Source organism: Mangifera indica, chromosome 15, assembly GCF_011075055.1.
Source record: "Mangifera indica cultivar Alphonso chromosome 15, CATAS_Mindica_2.1, whole genome shotgun sequence".
Classification (NCBI taxonomy): domain Eukaryota; kingdom Viridiplantae; phylum Streptophyta; class Magnoliopsida; order Sapindales; family Anacardiaceae; genus Mangifera; species Mangifera indica.
In genome coordinates, this window is record NC_058151.1 from 12,771,534 (window position 1) to 12,789,001 (window position 17,468).

The 17,468-nt window shown below is 32.1% G+C and overlaps 2 protein-coding genes and 1 pseudogene across 2 annotated transcripts; all 3 read right to left on the reverse strand.

Moving 5' to 3' along the window:
- Nucleotides 1-2,398: 2,398 nt before the first annotated feature.
- On the reverse strand, nucleotides 2,399-4,458 carry LOC123197597 (UDP-glycosyltransferase 83A1-like). The gene is made up of 2 exons (XM_044611918.1): nucleotides 3,934-4,458; nucleotides 2,399-3,545 (listed from the first exon to the last, which is right to left on the reverse strand). The coding sequence occupies exons 1-2, from the start codon at nucleotides 4,424-4,426 to the stop codon at nucleotides 2,647-2,649; spliced, it is 1,392 nt and encodes a 463-aa protein (XP_044467853.1). The 5' UTR covers nucleotides 4,427-4,458; the 3' UTR covers nucleotides 2,399-2,646.
- A 4,713-nt stretch (nucleotides 4,459-9,171) lies between these two features.
- LOC123197705 lies at nucleotides 9,172-11,204 on the reverse strand (annotated as a pseudogene).
- Nucleotides 11,205-14,256: 3,052 nt separating this feature from the next.
- On the reverse strand, nucleotides 14,257-15,807 carry LOC123197144 (UDP-glycosyltransferase 83A1-like). The gene is made up of 2 exons (XM_044611302.1): nucleotides 15,327-15,807; nucleotides 14,257-15,219 (listed from the first exon to the last, which is right to left on the reverse strand). Exons 1-2 carry the CDS (start codon nucleotides 15,805-15,807, stop codon nucleotides 14,336-14,338), a joined length of 1,365 nt encoding a protein of 454 aa, XP_044467237.1. The 3' UTR covers nucleotides 14,257-14,335.
- Nucleotides 15,808-17,468: the final 1,661 nt, after the last annotated feature.

Sequence of the window (17,468 nt, forward strand, 5' to 3'; positions counted from 1 at the left end):
GTATTTTAAATATTTTATGTTTTAGGTTATATATATATGGTAGAAAAAAAGTGACTATATATGTATATAAAGGGTTAAAATAGGCTATTTTAATTAATATTAAATGTGTATTTATTTATGCACTCAAAGTAAATACACATAATTTTATTGTTTTTAAAATTATAGTTTGAATAAATATTAGCCATCGCTTGATAAAATTTCCCACAATAATTTCTATTTTTTAAAAATAACATTTATAATAAAATATTCAACTCTAAATTCTTAGACTCATGCACAATCACATAACTCGGAAAAACATGAAATCTAGACATCATGCATGATTCTCAACTTTTACAAAATGATGATAAATTGTCAATTGGGTAAAATCATCATTTTATCAGTAATATTAAAAAAATTATAATTTTATCTCATTTGTCTACCCAGATTTTGAAAACTAACAATTTCAACTCTACCTAAACATTTTAAGTTTTAAAAAGTGATTTATTCTCCCCCCCCCCCCCCCCCCCAACCCCTTAGGTTTTTTTCTTCTCCCCTCTCTAGCCATCACTCCATCATCGATGACTTCTTCCTCCTACCCTCATCATCAGAATCCTTTGGCCAACCGCCTTGAAAGCCTATGTGATGAAGAGATGACATCTCTTCATCGATCTCTTTGTCTCGAAAGAGACGATGAAGAGAAGAGATTTTTCATCGTTTCTTTGTCTTAGAAGAAATCAACGAAGAAATGCATCTCTTTGTCGAGCAAAAAGAGGACGTTTCTTTGTTAGACGACCTCCCATGATGGTTGCCTGAACAATTCCAATGGTGATGGTGGGAAGTGGAAGGCACCGGTGATAGAGTGGTGGTCAAAGATGGGAGAAAAGAAAAATCTAGATGTGGGAAAGGGGGGAATAGTCACTTTTTAAAACTTGAAATATTTAGGTAGGGGTAAACTTGTTAATTTTCAAAACCTGGGGAGGGAAATGAAATAAAATTATAATATTTTTAATATTACTGATAAAATAATGGTTTTACCCTTAAGTCTAACAGAAAAGTTTAATAGATTTTAAGTGATAGATAGACGTTTGGGTTTTTTAAAGTTAACGAGTATGAGTTTGAAATTTTACTATACCTTAAATGGGAATAAGTCTTTGGGCCTATAAACAAATTATATTTTCATCTAACTATTTTATATTTTTCTTTTTTTTCTCCCATATTTTTCCCCTTTCACCATTATTACATAAATGACCTTGTTATCCCTTCTCTCCTCTCTCTACATAGCCTTTTTGAAACTAAGTGAAGAGGGTTTTCTTTCGATTCTCAAATTGAGTGGCATCCCAATTTACATGGCAATGCCACTGAGTTTGAGAATTCAAAGAATACCCTCTTCACCCAAAATTGTGGTTGAGGGTTTGCACAAGAGTGAAGTATATCAATTTTAGAATATTTGAGGGTCACCCAATTGTTGATTAATTAATTCTAAAATCATGAACATAAATATGGTTAATAAATATACTTGATTAGCTAAGTTTAATATGTCTAAAAGTAACAAGCATGTCTAATTAAAGTATAAGAAATAACCAGTTTTTGTTTATTAACATAGAATATCAATTATAGTTAAAGTTGTGAATTGTTGTAACTCTCAAAGGAGAATTACAATATACATCAAAGTTTAACATTTTAAAATAAGAGAGTATTTCAATTCCTTGAGCGAGGGATTTGTGGAATGGATACATTTTGTTGTTGGGAGAAGTTATACAAAGACATAACCTAATTTTAAATTCACACAATCAATCAATATGCAACAACATAATTTTTTTCTCAATTTGTGTGAACCCAAAAAATATGGAAGAAACAAAAACAAGCAATATAAAACACAAGCAATTTTTATTATGGAAATTTTCAATGTGAGAGAGTTTAAACCACGGGATTGATTCCATCCAAAAATTTAACACTATCAATAAGAATGGGTACAAATCTCTCTTATTAAAACTAGAGACATAAATCCATGATACCTCAAGAACAAATCTTCTTGACAAATACGAGAATTTTTTACAACAAATATAGAAAAATCTCACAAAAAACAAATGTGTATTCAAGGACTGAAGGACTACTTTCTAGAACTCTAAATCCAATCTCCATATTTCAGAATGACGATCAATGACTCCTAAATATGCTCATAAAATTTCAACTCAATCAAACCATGGATTGACCTTAATTGAGGTTTTTGATTAAACTTGGACGGATTACTCTTTCCTAGAAAAATTTGCACTTTTCCTCTCTATTTGCTACAGTAAAAACAATTCTGCCACTACTTTGTTTTTCTAAATTTTTGGGTTTTTAATCTTTTTAATTGGTAATCAAAATTACTAATTTAGTCTTCCTCCAAATGAGGAAAAAAAACTAATTTAGGCTTCACTTTAATAAATGAACTTTGGGTCATCCTCCACGTGGAGGAGGGAAACCCAACCCAATTTTTGTTACTAAATTTCTTCCCTAAAACTCACACATAATAATGGTTTGTGAAAACAAATAATTGCTTTCTGCAACAAAATGATGAAACAACAATAACAAGCTTATTTGTTCAAGTAGAAAATCTAGACTACCACAGTGGATCTTTTACTTGAAAGAATCTTCAGAGAAATGATCCATTAATCTAAAGGTTTCTTATTCTTCTTCCGGTGTCTTTATCCATTTAATGAATTCCTTGGAAGTCTTGTCAGACAGACCCCCTTCTTTGACACTTCTCAATGTCATTTCCTGGAGGTCTGAAGCTCTAGCTCTGAAATTTTCATTGCTCAGCACTTGATCCACCTTGGTCTTGATTTCTTCTCGTGTGATGATCTTACCTTCTTTTCGGTTAAATTTTAAACCCACCTTCCAAATATCACAGATGTAGCTTTGATTAATGAATTGGTCACCAAAATACGGCCAGCACAAGAAAGGAAGCCCATTGCTTACACCTTCCATGGTGGAATTCCAACCACAATGACTAAAGAAGCAGGCAATTGAAGGGCGAATCAAAACCTTCTGTTGCGGCGCCCAACCCACCATTTTTCCACGGTTGGCTACCCTTTCTTGAAAGCCTTCTGGGTAGGCTTGATTTGTATCCTCGGTAATATCTTGCCTCACAACCCATAGAAATGGCCTGTTAGTAAGTTCAAGCCCTAATGCAAGCTCCTGAAATTGGATCTTGTCAAAAACTGTTAGGCTGCCAAATGCAACATAAATAACTGAGCGAGGTTGTTGCTGATCAAGCCAAGTCAAGCAAGTTGAGTCTTCTGGCCAGAAGTATCCCGCTGAATTTCCTTGTCGGTTGCTTGCTAAAAGTGGTCCAATTGGAAGAATCTTCGGAACCAAGTTGAATGCTTCAGGCTCAAGGTCATACGTTGTGTTGCAAATCAGGTAGTCAGCTGCCATTTGTGTACCGTCTGTGCCCTTAACAATAAGCTGAAAAACATTCCTCTGGGTAATCAAGTCGCCACAGTTCCACACAAGTTCTGCACTCGTTATTGTAGGCATGTTTGCTCCCAACTCTATCATTCGTCCACTCTCCGTTGCAGTTCCTAAAAAATTAACAAGTATCATACCTATAGTCATATAAAGCCCTTAGTCACATATACCATACATTAGAAGCCGGCTCAAGTCCTATATTTTGAACTTGAAATCCTAATTGGGCTAACACTATAATAATAGTAGTGTCACTACTTACATCGCTTGACTTGGTCTGAGATATATGATAATGATTTTTGTACCAAATAATAAGAAACTTAAAATAATCACACCTAAAAAACTAATTATTTAGATTGAAAAACTTAAAATCATATAAATCTTATATCAATAGCTTATATTATCCAATATAAAATTTAAATCTCATATCTTACATTTAACCAAGTCTATTGACGAAGAGGAAATATTAAAAATATATATATGCGTTTTTATCAAGTGTCTTGCCATCTTTGTTAATGATTCCTTCATCAATCAATTCGGGTATACGGTGGTACAAGGCAAGAGCCGCCGCTGCTGTCGACAATAACGCAGCCCGCTTATTAATTTTGAGTTTCTCTGCTACTGGAAACACCATTCCAACATGCACATCAGCAATAACACAAGTGATCTTTTCGTCTTCCTCTTTGTTGTTCATCTCTTGTATGAGCTCTTCCAGCTTCCCTGGCATCACCTTTACAAATGATTCACATAACTTGCCTAAATCATTTCGATCCTCCCAAGGTTCCAATCCGTCTGGAATCGATACTAGCTGGAGTTCTGGATCATCTCCGACGTGCTTCTTTCCCTGCAAGGCGTTGATGATCAGCTTCTGAGTATGATCCGTGTTCACAAAGGTGACCCTCAGGCCATGCTGCAGTAAGCATTGTGAAAGCTCAAGGAAAGGAATCACATGGCCTTGTGCTGGGGAAGGTATTACCAGAACATGTGGACGACCCATTTTGTGTTTTTGCTTTGTGTGTTCTTGTCAAAAAATTAGGCTTCCCACATAACATGTTGATAACTAGTTTTAGATACAGACATGATAAGATAATTTTGCCGACAAATGTATACCACCGAATTTTAAATATTTATCTTCTTGGGTCGGTTCTAAATTACGAATTTAATATTGGGAAATTGCAAATTTTAGCACTATTTTATTCCGTGTATACAAAATTATCACCTATTCTAAAGCTTTCACAAATATACCACAACAGTACTCATCTTCTCCAAAATACCCCTCTTCAATCTTTCATGCACAAATTCTCTCTCTTCTTCTCTGTAACTTTTTTCTCTCTTCTTCCTCTTCTTTCAAAGTGATAAAGGAATCACTTTCTCTTCTTTCAAAGTGATAAAAGAATCACTCTCTCTTCTTCCTCATCTTCAAAAACAAAAGCAGCAAATTACTTTGAAGAATTCTTCAGATTAAGAATTCTTCAAAGAAGAATTTAAAAAAAAAAAGATCAACTCACAAAAAAACTCAACTACATCCATTTTATATCATAAAAGAAATGACCATAAAAAAATATCATTTAGTAGGATTTAACTGGAAAAAAAAATTAACATTTAAGGATTAAAACTGAAAAAAAAAATTTACGATTAACCGAAAAAAAAAACAAACGTAGACGTGAAATTCTGAAAATTATTTCTGTGCTGTACATATAAGGAATATATTATAATATTATATAATATAATATTATAATAATATATATTATATTATATTATTATATATAATAATATATATTATATATTATTTTATTATAATATTATAATAATATTAAAATATATTATATTATTAATAATTATATATTTTATATATATATATAAAACGGTTGGCAATTCCGTCAACTATTTATATTAATATATTAATTTTTTATATTATTATATAATATATTATAATATTATTATATTATATAAAAAATATATTAATATATTATAATATATAAAATATATTATATATATAATATTAATATTATAATTAATATTATAATATATATATATATATAAAATATAATTTTGTTACCAAGGGTTGGCATCGCCAACCGCCAAGGGTTCACCAACCCTTGGTTTATATATTATATATATAAAATGACACCCTTGGTTTATATATTATATATATATATATATTATATTATAATATAATACTGTAGCATTTTTATTGATATGGGTCTTATCTCTTTATAAAAGATAAAATGTAAGCATTGACATACGCACCCTTTTATGAAATAAAATAAAATATATTATATATTATATAAAATGGCAAATAATATATACATATATTATATTATATAATATTATATATTATAATATATAATAATATAATATAATTATAATATTCTAATTAAAAATATAATATAATATATAATTATAATTATATTAAATATAATATATATTATATAATTATATAATAAAATATATATAATATATTAACGGAAAAAAAAAAATAAACTGGAAATTCTGGGAATTATTACGCCAACCTTTCCCACACCACTTGCTTTGCTTTATAAAGAGTGGGTCCACCCTATATTAATGCTACAGACCAATTTCCCTTATCGTCAACCCAAACTCCTTATATATATATATATATATATATATATATATATATATATATATATATATATATATATATATAAATACATATATATTTTTTTATATTATTATAATATATATAAATATATTATAATATAATATTATAATATGTATTCATATATATTATAATATTATATATAATATATTATAATATATAATTTTAATATTTTATTTATATATATTATAATATATAATATTATATATTATATATATAATATATATATATAATAACTAAGGGTTGGCGGGGCCAACTTTGGTAATATATATTATATATAATATATAATATTATAATTATATTATATTAATATTAATATTATAATATTATATATATTATATTATAATATTAATATATAATATTATAATATATATTATTATAATATAATATAATATATAATATATAATTATATTATTATAATATAATATATTTTATATATTATAATATATTATATATTATATTATTATATTATTATATTATTAAAATAAATTAAAAAAGGACGCCAACCCTTTTGGCGCCAAGGGTTGGCGTACTACCTTTTTTTTATTTTTAATATTATAATATATAATCTTAATATTATCTATTAATATATTAATATTATATATATATAATATTATAATATATAATATTAATATTATCTATTAATATATTAATATTATATATATAATATATTTTATATATTATAATATATTATATATATTATTATATTAATATATTATTGATATAATATAATATATTATTTATATTATTATAATTATATATTATATTATAATATATTATTTTATTATAATATTATATTAATATTATAATAAAATAATATATTATATTATTATAATATTAGTAATTATATATTATAATATATAATATTATATATATTAACATAATAATATATATAATATTATATATTGTTGCCAGGGTTGGCGGAGGTTGGCGATTCCGCCAACCCATTATTTATATATATATAAAATATATTATTTAATTGGGAGAAACATGAAATCTAGACATCATGCATGATTCTCAACTTTTATATTAGCTTCAATCTCACTTTATTTTATAACTTTTTGTTATACTTGAAGACTTTACAAAATGATGAAGAGTAAGATGTTAATTGGGTAAAACTGTTTCTTACTAGTAATATTAAAAAAATTATAATTTTATTTCATTTCCTTTCCCAAGTTTTGAAAACTAACAACTTTATCTCTACCTAAATATTTCAAGTTTTAAAAAATGACTATTTCCCCCTACCCTTAGGTTTTCTTCTTCTCCCCTCTCTAGCCACCACTCCATCACCAACGACTTTCTCTTTCCACCTTCACCATCGGAATCCTTTGGCTGACAGCTTTGGAAGCCTGTGTGATGAAGAAATGACGTCTCTTCATCGATCTCTTTTCTCGAAAGAAACAATGAAGAGAAGAGATTCTTCGTCATCTCTTCGTCTCGGAAGAAATTAACAAAGAAACCTGTCTCTTTGTCGACAAAAAGAGATGATGTCTCTTCATTGGACAACCTCCCATGATGGTTGTATGAACAATTCCAACGGTGAGGGTGGGAAAGGAAGGAGTCGGTGATAGAGTGGTGGCTAGAGATGAGAGAAAAGAAAAACCTATGTTGGGGGGGGGGGGGGGGGGGAGTAGTCACTTTTTAAAACTTAAAATGTTTAGACAGGGGTGAACTTGTTAATTTTTATAATCTGAGGAAGGAAATGAGATAAAATTATAATGTTTTTAATATTACTGATAAAATAACGGTTTTATATTTGACTCTAATAGAAAAGTTTAACAGATTTTGAGTAATTGATGGGTATGAGTTTAAGATTACACTATATCTTAGGTGGGAATAAGTCTTTTGGCCTATAAAAAAATTATATTTTCATCTAACTATTTTATATTTTTCCTTTTTTTCTCCCATATTTTTCTCCTTTCACCATTATTACATAAATGACCTTGTTATCCCTTCTAGCGTCGCTCTATATAGCCTTTTCCAAACTTGAGTGAAGAGGGTTTTCTTTGGATTTTCAAATTGAGTGGCATCCCAATTTACATGACAACGCCACTGAATTTGAGAATCCAAAGAATACCCTTTTCACCCAAAATTGTGGTTGAGGGTTTGTACAAGAGTGAAGTATATCAATTTTAGAACATTTGACGGTCACCCAAATGTTGATTAATTAATTCTAAAATCATGAACATAATTATGGTTAATAAATATACTTGATTAGCTTAAGTTTTATATGTCTAAAAGTAACAAACATATTTAATTAAAGTATATGAAATAACCAATTTTTGTTTATTAACATAGAATATCAATTATGGTTAAAGTTGTGAATTGTTGTAACTCTCAAAGGAGAATTACAATATGCATTAAAGTTTAACAGTATAAAATAAGAGAGTATTTCAATTCATTCTGCGAGAATTTTGTTGAATGGACACTTTTTGTTGTTGGGAGAAGCCACACAAAGACACAATCTAATTATAAATTCATACAATTAATCAATATGCAATGAAATAATTTTTCTCTTAATTTGTGTGAATCGAAAAATATGAAAACAAACAAAAAATGTAACACAAAAGATAAACAATTTTTAACATAAAAACCTCCTCAATATGAGATAGGTCAAATCACGAGACTATAGTCCACCCAAAAATTTTACTGTCAACAAGATTGGGTACAAATCTTTTTAGTTAAAATTAAAAACATAAATCTATGATTCCTTAAGAACAAATCTTTTTGACAAATACGATAAGTTTCCACAACAAATATAAAAAAACCTCACAAAAAACATAGGTGCATTCAAGGACTGAAGGATAACTCTCCATAACTCTAAATCTGATCTTCACCATCCAAAATGACAATTAATGAGTCTTAAATATGCTCCTAAAGTTTCAACTCAATCAAACCATGGATTGAACTTAGTCGAGGTTATTGATTAAACTTGGACGAACTACTTTTACTTAAAAAAAATTTCTCTTTTCTTCTCTATTTGCTACGATAAAAACCAATTCTGCCACTGCTTTGTTTCCCTGAACTTTTGGGTTTTTAATCTTTTTAATTGGACATCAGGATTACTGATTTAATCTTCCTCCAAGTGAGGAAAAAAAAAAATTATTTAGGCTTCACTTTAATAAGTGAACTTTGAGCCATCCTTCACGTGGAGGGAAACCCAAACCAACATTTGTTACTAAATTTCTTCCCTAAAGCTCACACATAATAATGGTTTGTGAAAACAAATAATTGCTTCTGTAACAAAACGATGAAACAACAATAAGAAGCTTATTCGTTCAAGTAGAAAATCTAGACTACCACAATGGATCTTTTACTTGAAAGAATCTTCAAAGGAATGATCCAATAGTCTAAAGGTATCCTATTCTTCTTCCTGTGTCTTTATCCATTCAATGAATTCCTTGAATGTCTTGTCAGATAGACCCCCTTCTTTGACACCTCTCAATGTCTTTTCCCGGAGGTCCGAAGCTCTAGCTCTGAAATTTTCATCGCTCAGCACTTGATCCACCTTGGTTTTAATTTCTTCTCGTGTGATGATCTTGCCTTCTTCTCGGTTAAATTTTAAACCCACCTTCCAAATATCACAGATGTAGCTTTGATTAATGAATTGATCAGCAAAATAAGGCCAGCACAAGAAAGGAAGCCCATTGCTTACACCTTCCATGGTGGAATTCCAACCACAATGACTAAAGAAGCAGGCAATGGAAGGGTGACTCAAAACCTTCTGTTGCGGCGCCCAACCCACCATTTTCCCACGGTTGGCTACCCTGTCTTGAAAGCTTTCTGGGTACACTTGATTTGCATCCTCGGTAATATCCTGCCTCACAACCCATAGAAATGGCCTGTTAGTAAGTTCAAGCCCTAATGCAAGCTCCTGAAATTGGATCTTGTCAAAAACTGTAAAGCTGCCAAATGCAACATAAATAACTGAGCGAGGTTGTTGCTGATCAAGCCAAGTCAAGCAAGTTGAGTCTTCTGGCCAGAAGTATCCCACCTGAATTTCCTTGTCTGTTGCTTGCTAAAAGTGGTCCAATTGGAAGAATCTTCGGAACCAAGTTGAATGCTTCAGGCTCAAGGTCAGACGTTGTGTTGCAAATCAGGTAGTCAGCTGCCATTTGTGTACCGTCTGTGCCCTTAACAATAAGCTGAAAAAAATTCCTCTGGGTAATCAAGTCGCCAAAGTTCCACACGACTTCTGCACTCGTGATTGTAGGCATGTTTGCTCCCAACTCTATCATTCGTCCACTCTCCGTTGCAGTTCCTAAAAAATTAACAAGTATGAAACTTGAGATCCTAACAGGGCTAACACTATTGTCACCACTTGCATCGCATGATTTAGTCTGAAAAATGTGATAATGACTTTCATACCAAATAATATGAAACTTAAGATAATCACACCTGAAAACAAATTATTTAGATTGAAAAACATAAAATCATATAAATCCCACATCAATAGCTCATACTATCCAATGTAAAATCTAAATCTCATACCTTATACTTAATATCCTAACAATAACCAGGTCTATAGATGAAGAGAGAATATTAAAAATATATATACACTTTTTTATTAAGGGGCTTACCATCTTCGTTAATGATTCCATCATCGATCAATTTGGGAATACGGTGGTACAAGGCAAGAGCCGCCGCTGCTGTCGACAAAAACGCAGCCCGCTTATTAATTTTGAGTTTCTCTGCTACTGGAAGCACCATTCCAACATGCACATCGGCAATAACACAAGTGATCTTTTCGTCTTCCTCTTTGTTGTTCATCTCTTGTACGAGCTCTTCCAGCTTCCCTGGCATCACCTTTACAAGTGATTCAAATAACTTGCCTAAATCATATCGATCCTCCAAAGATTCCAATCCGTCTGGAATCGATACCAGCTGGAGTTCTGGATCATCTCCGACGTGCTTCTTTCCCTGCGAGGCGTTGATGATCAGCTTCTGAGTATGATCCGTGTTCACAAAGGTGACCCTCAGGCCATGCCGCAGTAAGCATTGTGAAAGCTCAAGGAAAGGAATCACATGGCCTTGTGCTGGAAAAGGTATTACCAGAACATGTGGACGACCCATTTTATGTTTCTGCTTTGAATGTTCTTGTCGAACAATTAGGGTTCCTAGCTTTAGATACAGACAAGATAAGAAAATTTCGCCAACAAATGTACACCACGGAATTTTAAATATTTATCTTCTTGTTTCGGTAATAATTAATAAACTAAGAATTTAAGATTGGCTTTAAGATAGGTCAATTGGGCTGGGTTACAAAGTAGAAATTTAGTGCCAAATCTGGTAAGATTTGATCTGATATTGTAACATATTAAGTTTAGCCTATAAGCTTTTTAAATTGAGCTATAAATTTTAATATTAAACCCATAGATCAATCTGATCCACCCTGTTGTTATTTTAAAAGATGAAAATTAACAAAAAAATATATCAAAGGGCAACGGCCTCTACTTTTGTGGTAAAATTTGGGTTCTGTCACAAAGGTAAAAGCTTTTAATTTTATTTATTTTTTAAAATTTTTTATTTATTTATTTTATATAAATCAACCAAACTCTTTTTTAATTTTAATTTTTTTCAATTTTAATTCTTTCATTATATTTTTAATCTCACTTTTTGTCATCAACTCTCTATCGAAAACTATTTGAATTTACAAATAATAATATTTTTAGTGTTTATAATTTCATTTTTATTTCAATTTTATCATTATAAAATATTATAAATAGATTCAATATCAAAAGAATTCAGAGATTTTGATATTAAAAATGAGCAGATAAATAGTATAATATATATTTTTTATTTATGTTTATGATTTATATAGTGTGTAAATTAATTTATTTGTACTATATTATAAACTTATAATATTTTTCATTATATAACCATAACATTTCTCTCCCATAAGTGAGAGATTATAAATAAAATGTTCGAAGTATTGTTGTCGGTTTTAATAATTAAAAAATAATTTGTATTTAAAAATTTTAAAAAAAAATTGTTTAAATGAGCTGAGCAACCCAATTAAAGTCTGGCCCTACCTGACCCTATATATAAGATCAGGTCTTGGGTCTTCACATATTAATGGGTCGGCCCACCTAGGAGACCCATTACTATTTGGGCCTCAGGCCCAACCTAACCCATTAGCCTGATGGGTCGAGTCGGAGCTGACCCATTGACACCTTTATACATAGTTATTCAATAAAGTTGTCATGAAAAAAGAAACTGAGTACTCTTGTGAGTTGTGACTTGCTCAAGAGAGGAAATTAATCAATAAATTAATGGAAAATATTATATAATAGAAAAATTGTACTCTTATTTTTCACATGAACAATACTATATATATCCACTTTAAATACATAAATATATACACACTTATGTGTATTATTATATAATTGAATATTACTTTATTTTTAATTTAAAATCATCTAATTACATAATAACATATATTAAATATATATATTTATATACTTAAAATAAATAAGTATAATTTTATTATTTTTAACTGTATAATATAACACCCCAATTTGAATAAATATTACCTATTACTTGATAAAATTTCCCACAATAATTTATAATAAAATATTCAATTCCAAATTTTTAGACTCATGCACAGTCATATAACTCGGAAAAACATCAAATCTAGACATCATGCATGAATCTCAACTTTTATAACAGCTTCAATCTCCCATTTATTTTAGAGAAATTGAAATTTTTACTCTTATTTTAATCTATGTATACATATATATTACTCATTTCAAAACTTAAACAACTATACCACAACAGTAATCTACTTTTTCAAAATACCCCTCTTGAAATGATCCATACATAGATTTTTTCTTTTTCCTCTGCAACTTTTTCTCTTCTTTCTTAGCTTTCAAGGGAGGACCCATACAAAGAGATTTTCTCTCTTTTTCTCTGCAACTTTAGAATTGTACTGTGAAAAATAAAACAAGTGCTTCAGAATAGAGTCAGTGCTTAAAAAACAAAAGAAAGAAGGAAAAAATTGAAAAGTGAAACGGATTTCAGTTTAAAAATTTTTTGAAGTAAGGATATAAAACAAAAAGAGCAACCTACTAAAACTCGACCACATCCACTTCATACTTTATATTAGACCCCAACTACTATGATGATAAAAAAAAATCAGTTGATAAGGTTTAACTAAAAGAAATAAAAGGTTGACGTTTAACTAGAGAAAAACAGTTATTAAAAAATTTAAAAAAAGTTAAAAAGGGCTAACCCTTGACATTGACAACGTCAATGGTTGGCGTCAATGCCAACCCTTCATTTAAAAAGGTTGGCGTGACGCCAACCCTTACCTTGCTAAAAGGGTTGGCATCTCAATGCCAACCCTTTTTCATTTTAAAAGACACGAACCCTTTTTTTTTTCTGTTTTGAATAATTTTTTTAAAAATCTCAAGTGCTTCAAGATGGAATAATGCACTGACATAATGTTGAATAATGCATTAAGATGGAATAATGTACTATCATGTTTTTAGCAAGTACAATGAATATATATGAATAAGGAATGCATGAATATGGAACATTATAATGAATATATATGAATAATTCACTAACATGAATAATATATTTACTTTAATAATTCACTGACAACCAAAGGGGAATACATACCTCATGCTTTCCTTCTTACCTTTCACATGGAATATCTGGTTCAGCGAGGGGGGTTTCACAATCACTGTCTGATGCGAGTGTATCTTGAACTCAAACCCTACCGAGACTGTATGCATATTCCACCCTATGTCAATCAAGCTACCTTGGGGTCTTTTATTTTTAATATTTCTCCTGCGTTTTAAGTAATGTGTAAGTCAACGATATCAGTGTCTGAAAGGCTAATTTGTTCTCCTCTGCATCTTTCTGGTGATTATTTAGAAACCCAAGTCGTGACACGAATGACCTTAAGAATTATCTTTCTTTTTAAAGAATTTCTCTGGTCAGTGATCAGTTATGCTATTGCTATGTATGCTTGTGCGAAATGACCTGTTGGCCCTGTGGGTTTGGGCTTTTATTTTATCTTTGTTCTTCTGCAGTATGGTTTCAGTTTCATTGTCTGGAAATAGGTCCAAGTTGATGTGATTTATTTGCATGTAAATGAAATGTCAGAAAATTTTCAGACATTGCAGAGTGACATGGTTAAAAACTTGAAGGATTAATCCTTGATTGCTAATGAAATCTTATTCTTACTTACCAAAAAGGTTAAAAAAAACACAAATTAGATTAATCTGCCCTGATATTAGCACAGAGTACTTTAGGAATAGCAGTAACTAATATAATCATCTATGATTTCAACCACTCAGTGAAAGTATTGAAATTGTTGTAGGAGCTCCCACCGTCTTTGATGCTTCTCATGATCATTTCCTTGAAAGCTAAAGCACTTGCTTTATATTTTCCATTTCCCACCAGTTTCTCAACTTTATTTTTAATTTCTTCAGGTGTAATGATCACTCTTTCATCTTTGTTTAACCTTAATCCGACCTTCCACGTATCGCAAATGTAGCTCTCATTGTGGAACTGATCAACAATGTAAGGCCAGCACAAGAGAGGTATCCCACAGCTTAAAGCTTCCATGGTGGAGTTCCAACCACAATGACTTATAAAGCAAGCAACTGAAGGATGATCCAGGATTTTCAGCTGAGGGGCCCAATCAACTATCTTGCCACGACCACTGACTCTGTGTCGAAATCCTTTTGGGTAGGCATCATCTACTGCATATGTTATCCCGGGGCGCACAACCCATATGAAAGGCTTGTTGCAGAGTTCAAGCCCGAATGCTAGTTCATGGAACTGGGTTTGGTCTAAAAAGGTGGAACTGCCAAATGCAACATATATGACTGATTGAGGTTGCTGCTGGTCAAGCCATTTCAAGCAAGTTAAGTCTTCTGGCCAGAAATTTCCTGCTGAGTCTCCTGGCGGGTTGCCAACAAAAAGGGGGCCTATTGGTAGTATCTCTGGCGCCATGGTAAATGCTGCAGGTTCAAGATCATAAGCTGAGTTGCAAAGCAGCCAGTTTGTCAGTTTCGTTGCTTTGGTGTTTCTCATAGTATTTTTGAAAATAATTTTCTGCAAGTTTATGCTTCCGGTACATGTCCACATGAAGTCTGCTGTGTTCATGGCAGGCATGTTTGGTGATAACTTAATCATCTGCCTTTTGGTGGGTGTTCCTAAAAAGGAAATGCAAAAGACAATAAATGGAAAGAAACTCGTTTCAATTTTTACTAACATTTTCCTAGTTCCTGAACATGCAAGAGTTAGTGGTTGAGAATCTCACCATCTTCATCTATTATTCCATCATCAATCAGCTTCTGAATGTTGAACACCAAGACCATCAGTGTGGCCGCATTAGGCCGGAAGGCAGCCCGCTTGATTCCCTTCTTCTCAGCAATTTCCAGGGCCCATCCAGCATTGTAATCTGCTAGGACACAAGAGATCTTGTCCTTGTTATATTCATTAACTTGATCAATGAGCTCCTCCACTTTCTCTGGCATAACCTGCATGATTGCATCCATTACTTTCTCTGGCTGTTTTCTATCCTCCAAGGATTCCAGTCCATCTGAAACTGAAACAAAACAAATTTGATTCCCAGTACCATCCTTCATAGCCGATGCATTCATGAGCTGCCTGTGATTATATTCTGTATTCACGAAGGTAATCTTGCACCCTTGTTTCACCAAACATTGTGAAAGCTTCATCATAGGAATCACATGCCCTTGTGTTGGATAAGGTATAACTAGAACATGTGGAATTCCCATTTCAGTTCTTCTTTTGCTTCTGCAGAAACTTTCTGCACCTATCTTCTTTAAATTCTGGTCAATTTGATTGCTAATTAAGTAGGAACTAGGCATCACTCAAGAATCTCAAGACTTTGTCTTATGCTGTTAACATTTACTGACTTTGGTTCTTACTTTTTTGATTCACTGACTTCATTCTGCTACTTTCTACCTAATCAATTTTTTATATAGCAATACTGACACAAGAGTTCAGATGCCAATGCCTTATCTGTTGGTATATTTTCCCTTCTGAAAATAAACTATACACATACATATCATTTTTTGTTTATTTTTGAACAATTTGTGATAGACTTATTTATGCCTTCAACCATTTAACAAAATGTTTTAAATTGTTGTGGGAGCTGCCACCTTCTTTGATACAGTTCGTCACCCTTTCCTTGAGATCCAATACTTTTGCCTTATACTTTCCATTCTCCAGCAGTTCTTCCAGTTTAGTTTTAATTTCTTTCCCTGTAATGAGCTGTCTTTCATCTCGGTTGAACCCAATTCCAACCTTCCAAACATTGCAAATGTAGTTCTCATTATGCATCTGATCACCAAAGAAGGGCCAGCACAAGAAAGGCACCCCATTGCAAATACCTTCCATAGTGGAGTTCCATCCACAGTGGCTCATGAAGCAAGCAACGGGAGGATGTGCCAGGACTCTGTTGAGGAGCCCAACTAACTGTATGCCCACGGGATGCCACAGTGTTTTGAAATCCTTCCTGGTAGGCATCATCCACTATTACTTATGTCCGGATGCACAACCCGGAGGAATGGCCTGTTGGAGAGTTCAAGTCCCTTGGCCAATTCCTGGAACTGGGTTCTGTCACAGACTGTTGAACTTCCGAATGCAATATACACGACTGACCGTAATGGCTATTGATCAAGCCATTTCAAGCAAGCTTTCTTGCCATGAGCTTCCTGCTGAGTCCCCAATTCTGTTGCTTGCCAAAAGTGGACCTATTGGTGTGATATCTTGATTAAAGTTAAATGCTTCAGGCTCAAGGTCATAAATTGAATTGCAAACCAGCCAGTCTGCCAAATTTAGGAGTGATCCACAATTTCAAATCACATAATGGAAGAACAGTTTCTGCAGTTTTATGTTGCCAAGGGAGGTCGAACCTAAGTGATCTGCGCTCATGGCAGGCATTTTTGGTGACAAATGCAACATCTGTTTCTTTGTTGGAGTTGCTACAAGGAAAATCCCAATTAAAATTAAGGTAACATTATCTACTTTTATCATCTTTTCAAGATAAGGCCAGTTAGTGGTAAATGATCTTACCTTCATTATCAATAATTCCATCCTCAATCAACTTTTGAATGCAGGATCTTAGGGTGAACACGGTGGCTGAAGCAGTACGAAAGGCAACTCTCTTGATTCCCTTCTCAGGTGCAATCTTCATGGCCCATCCAAGAAGGTATCTCCTCGAACACAAGTGATCTTATCACCATCCACTGCATTGATATTGTCGATAAGCTCCTCAACTTTTCCTGGCAGAAACCTGAAGATTGCTTCAAGATGCTTCTCTGGTTCGACATTCTCTGGAGACTCCAGTCCCAAAGAAACTGAAACAAGATGAATTTGACTCCCTATAGCACCCTTGCTTGCCACTGCACTCATAAGCCGTCTGTGATTGCAC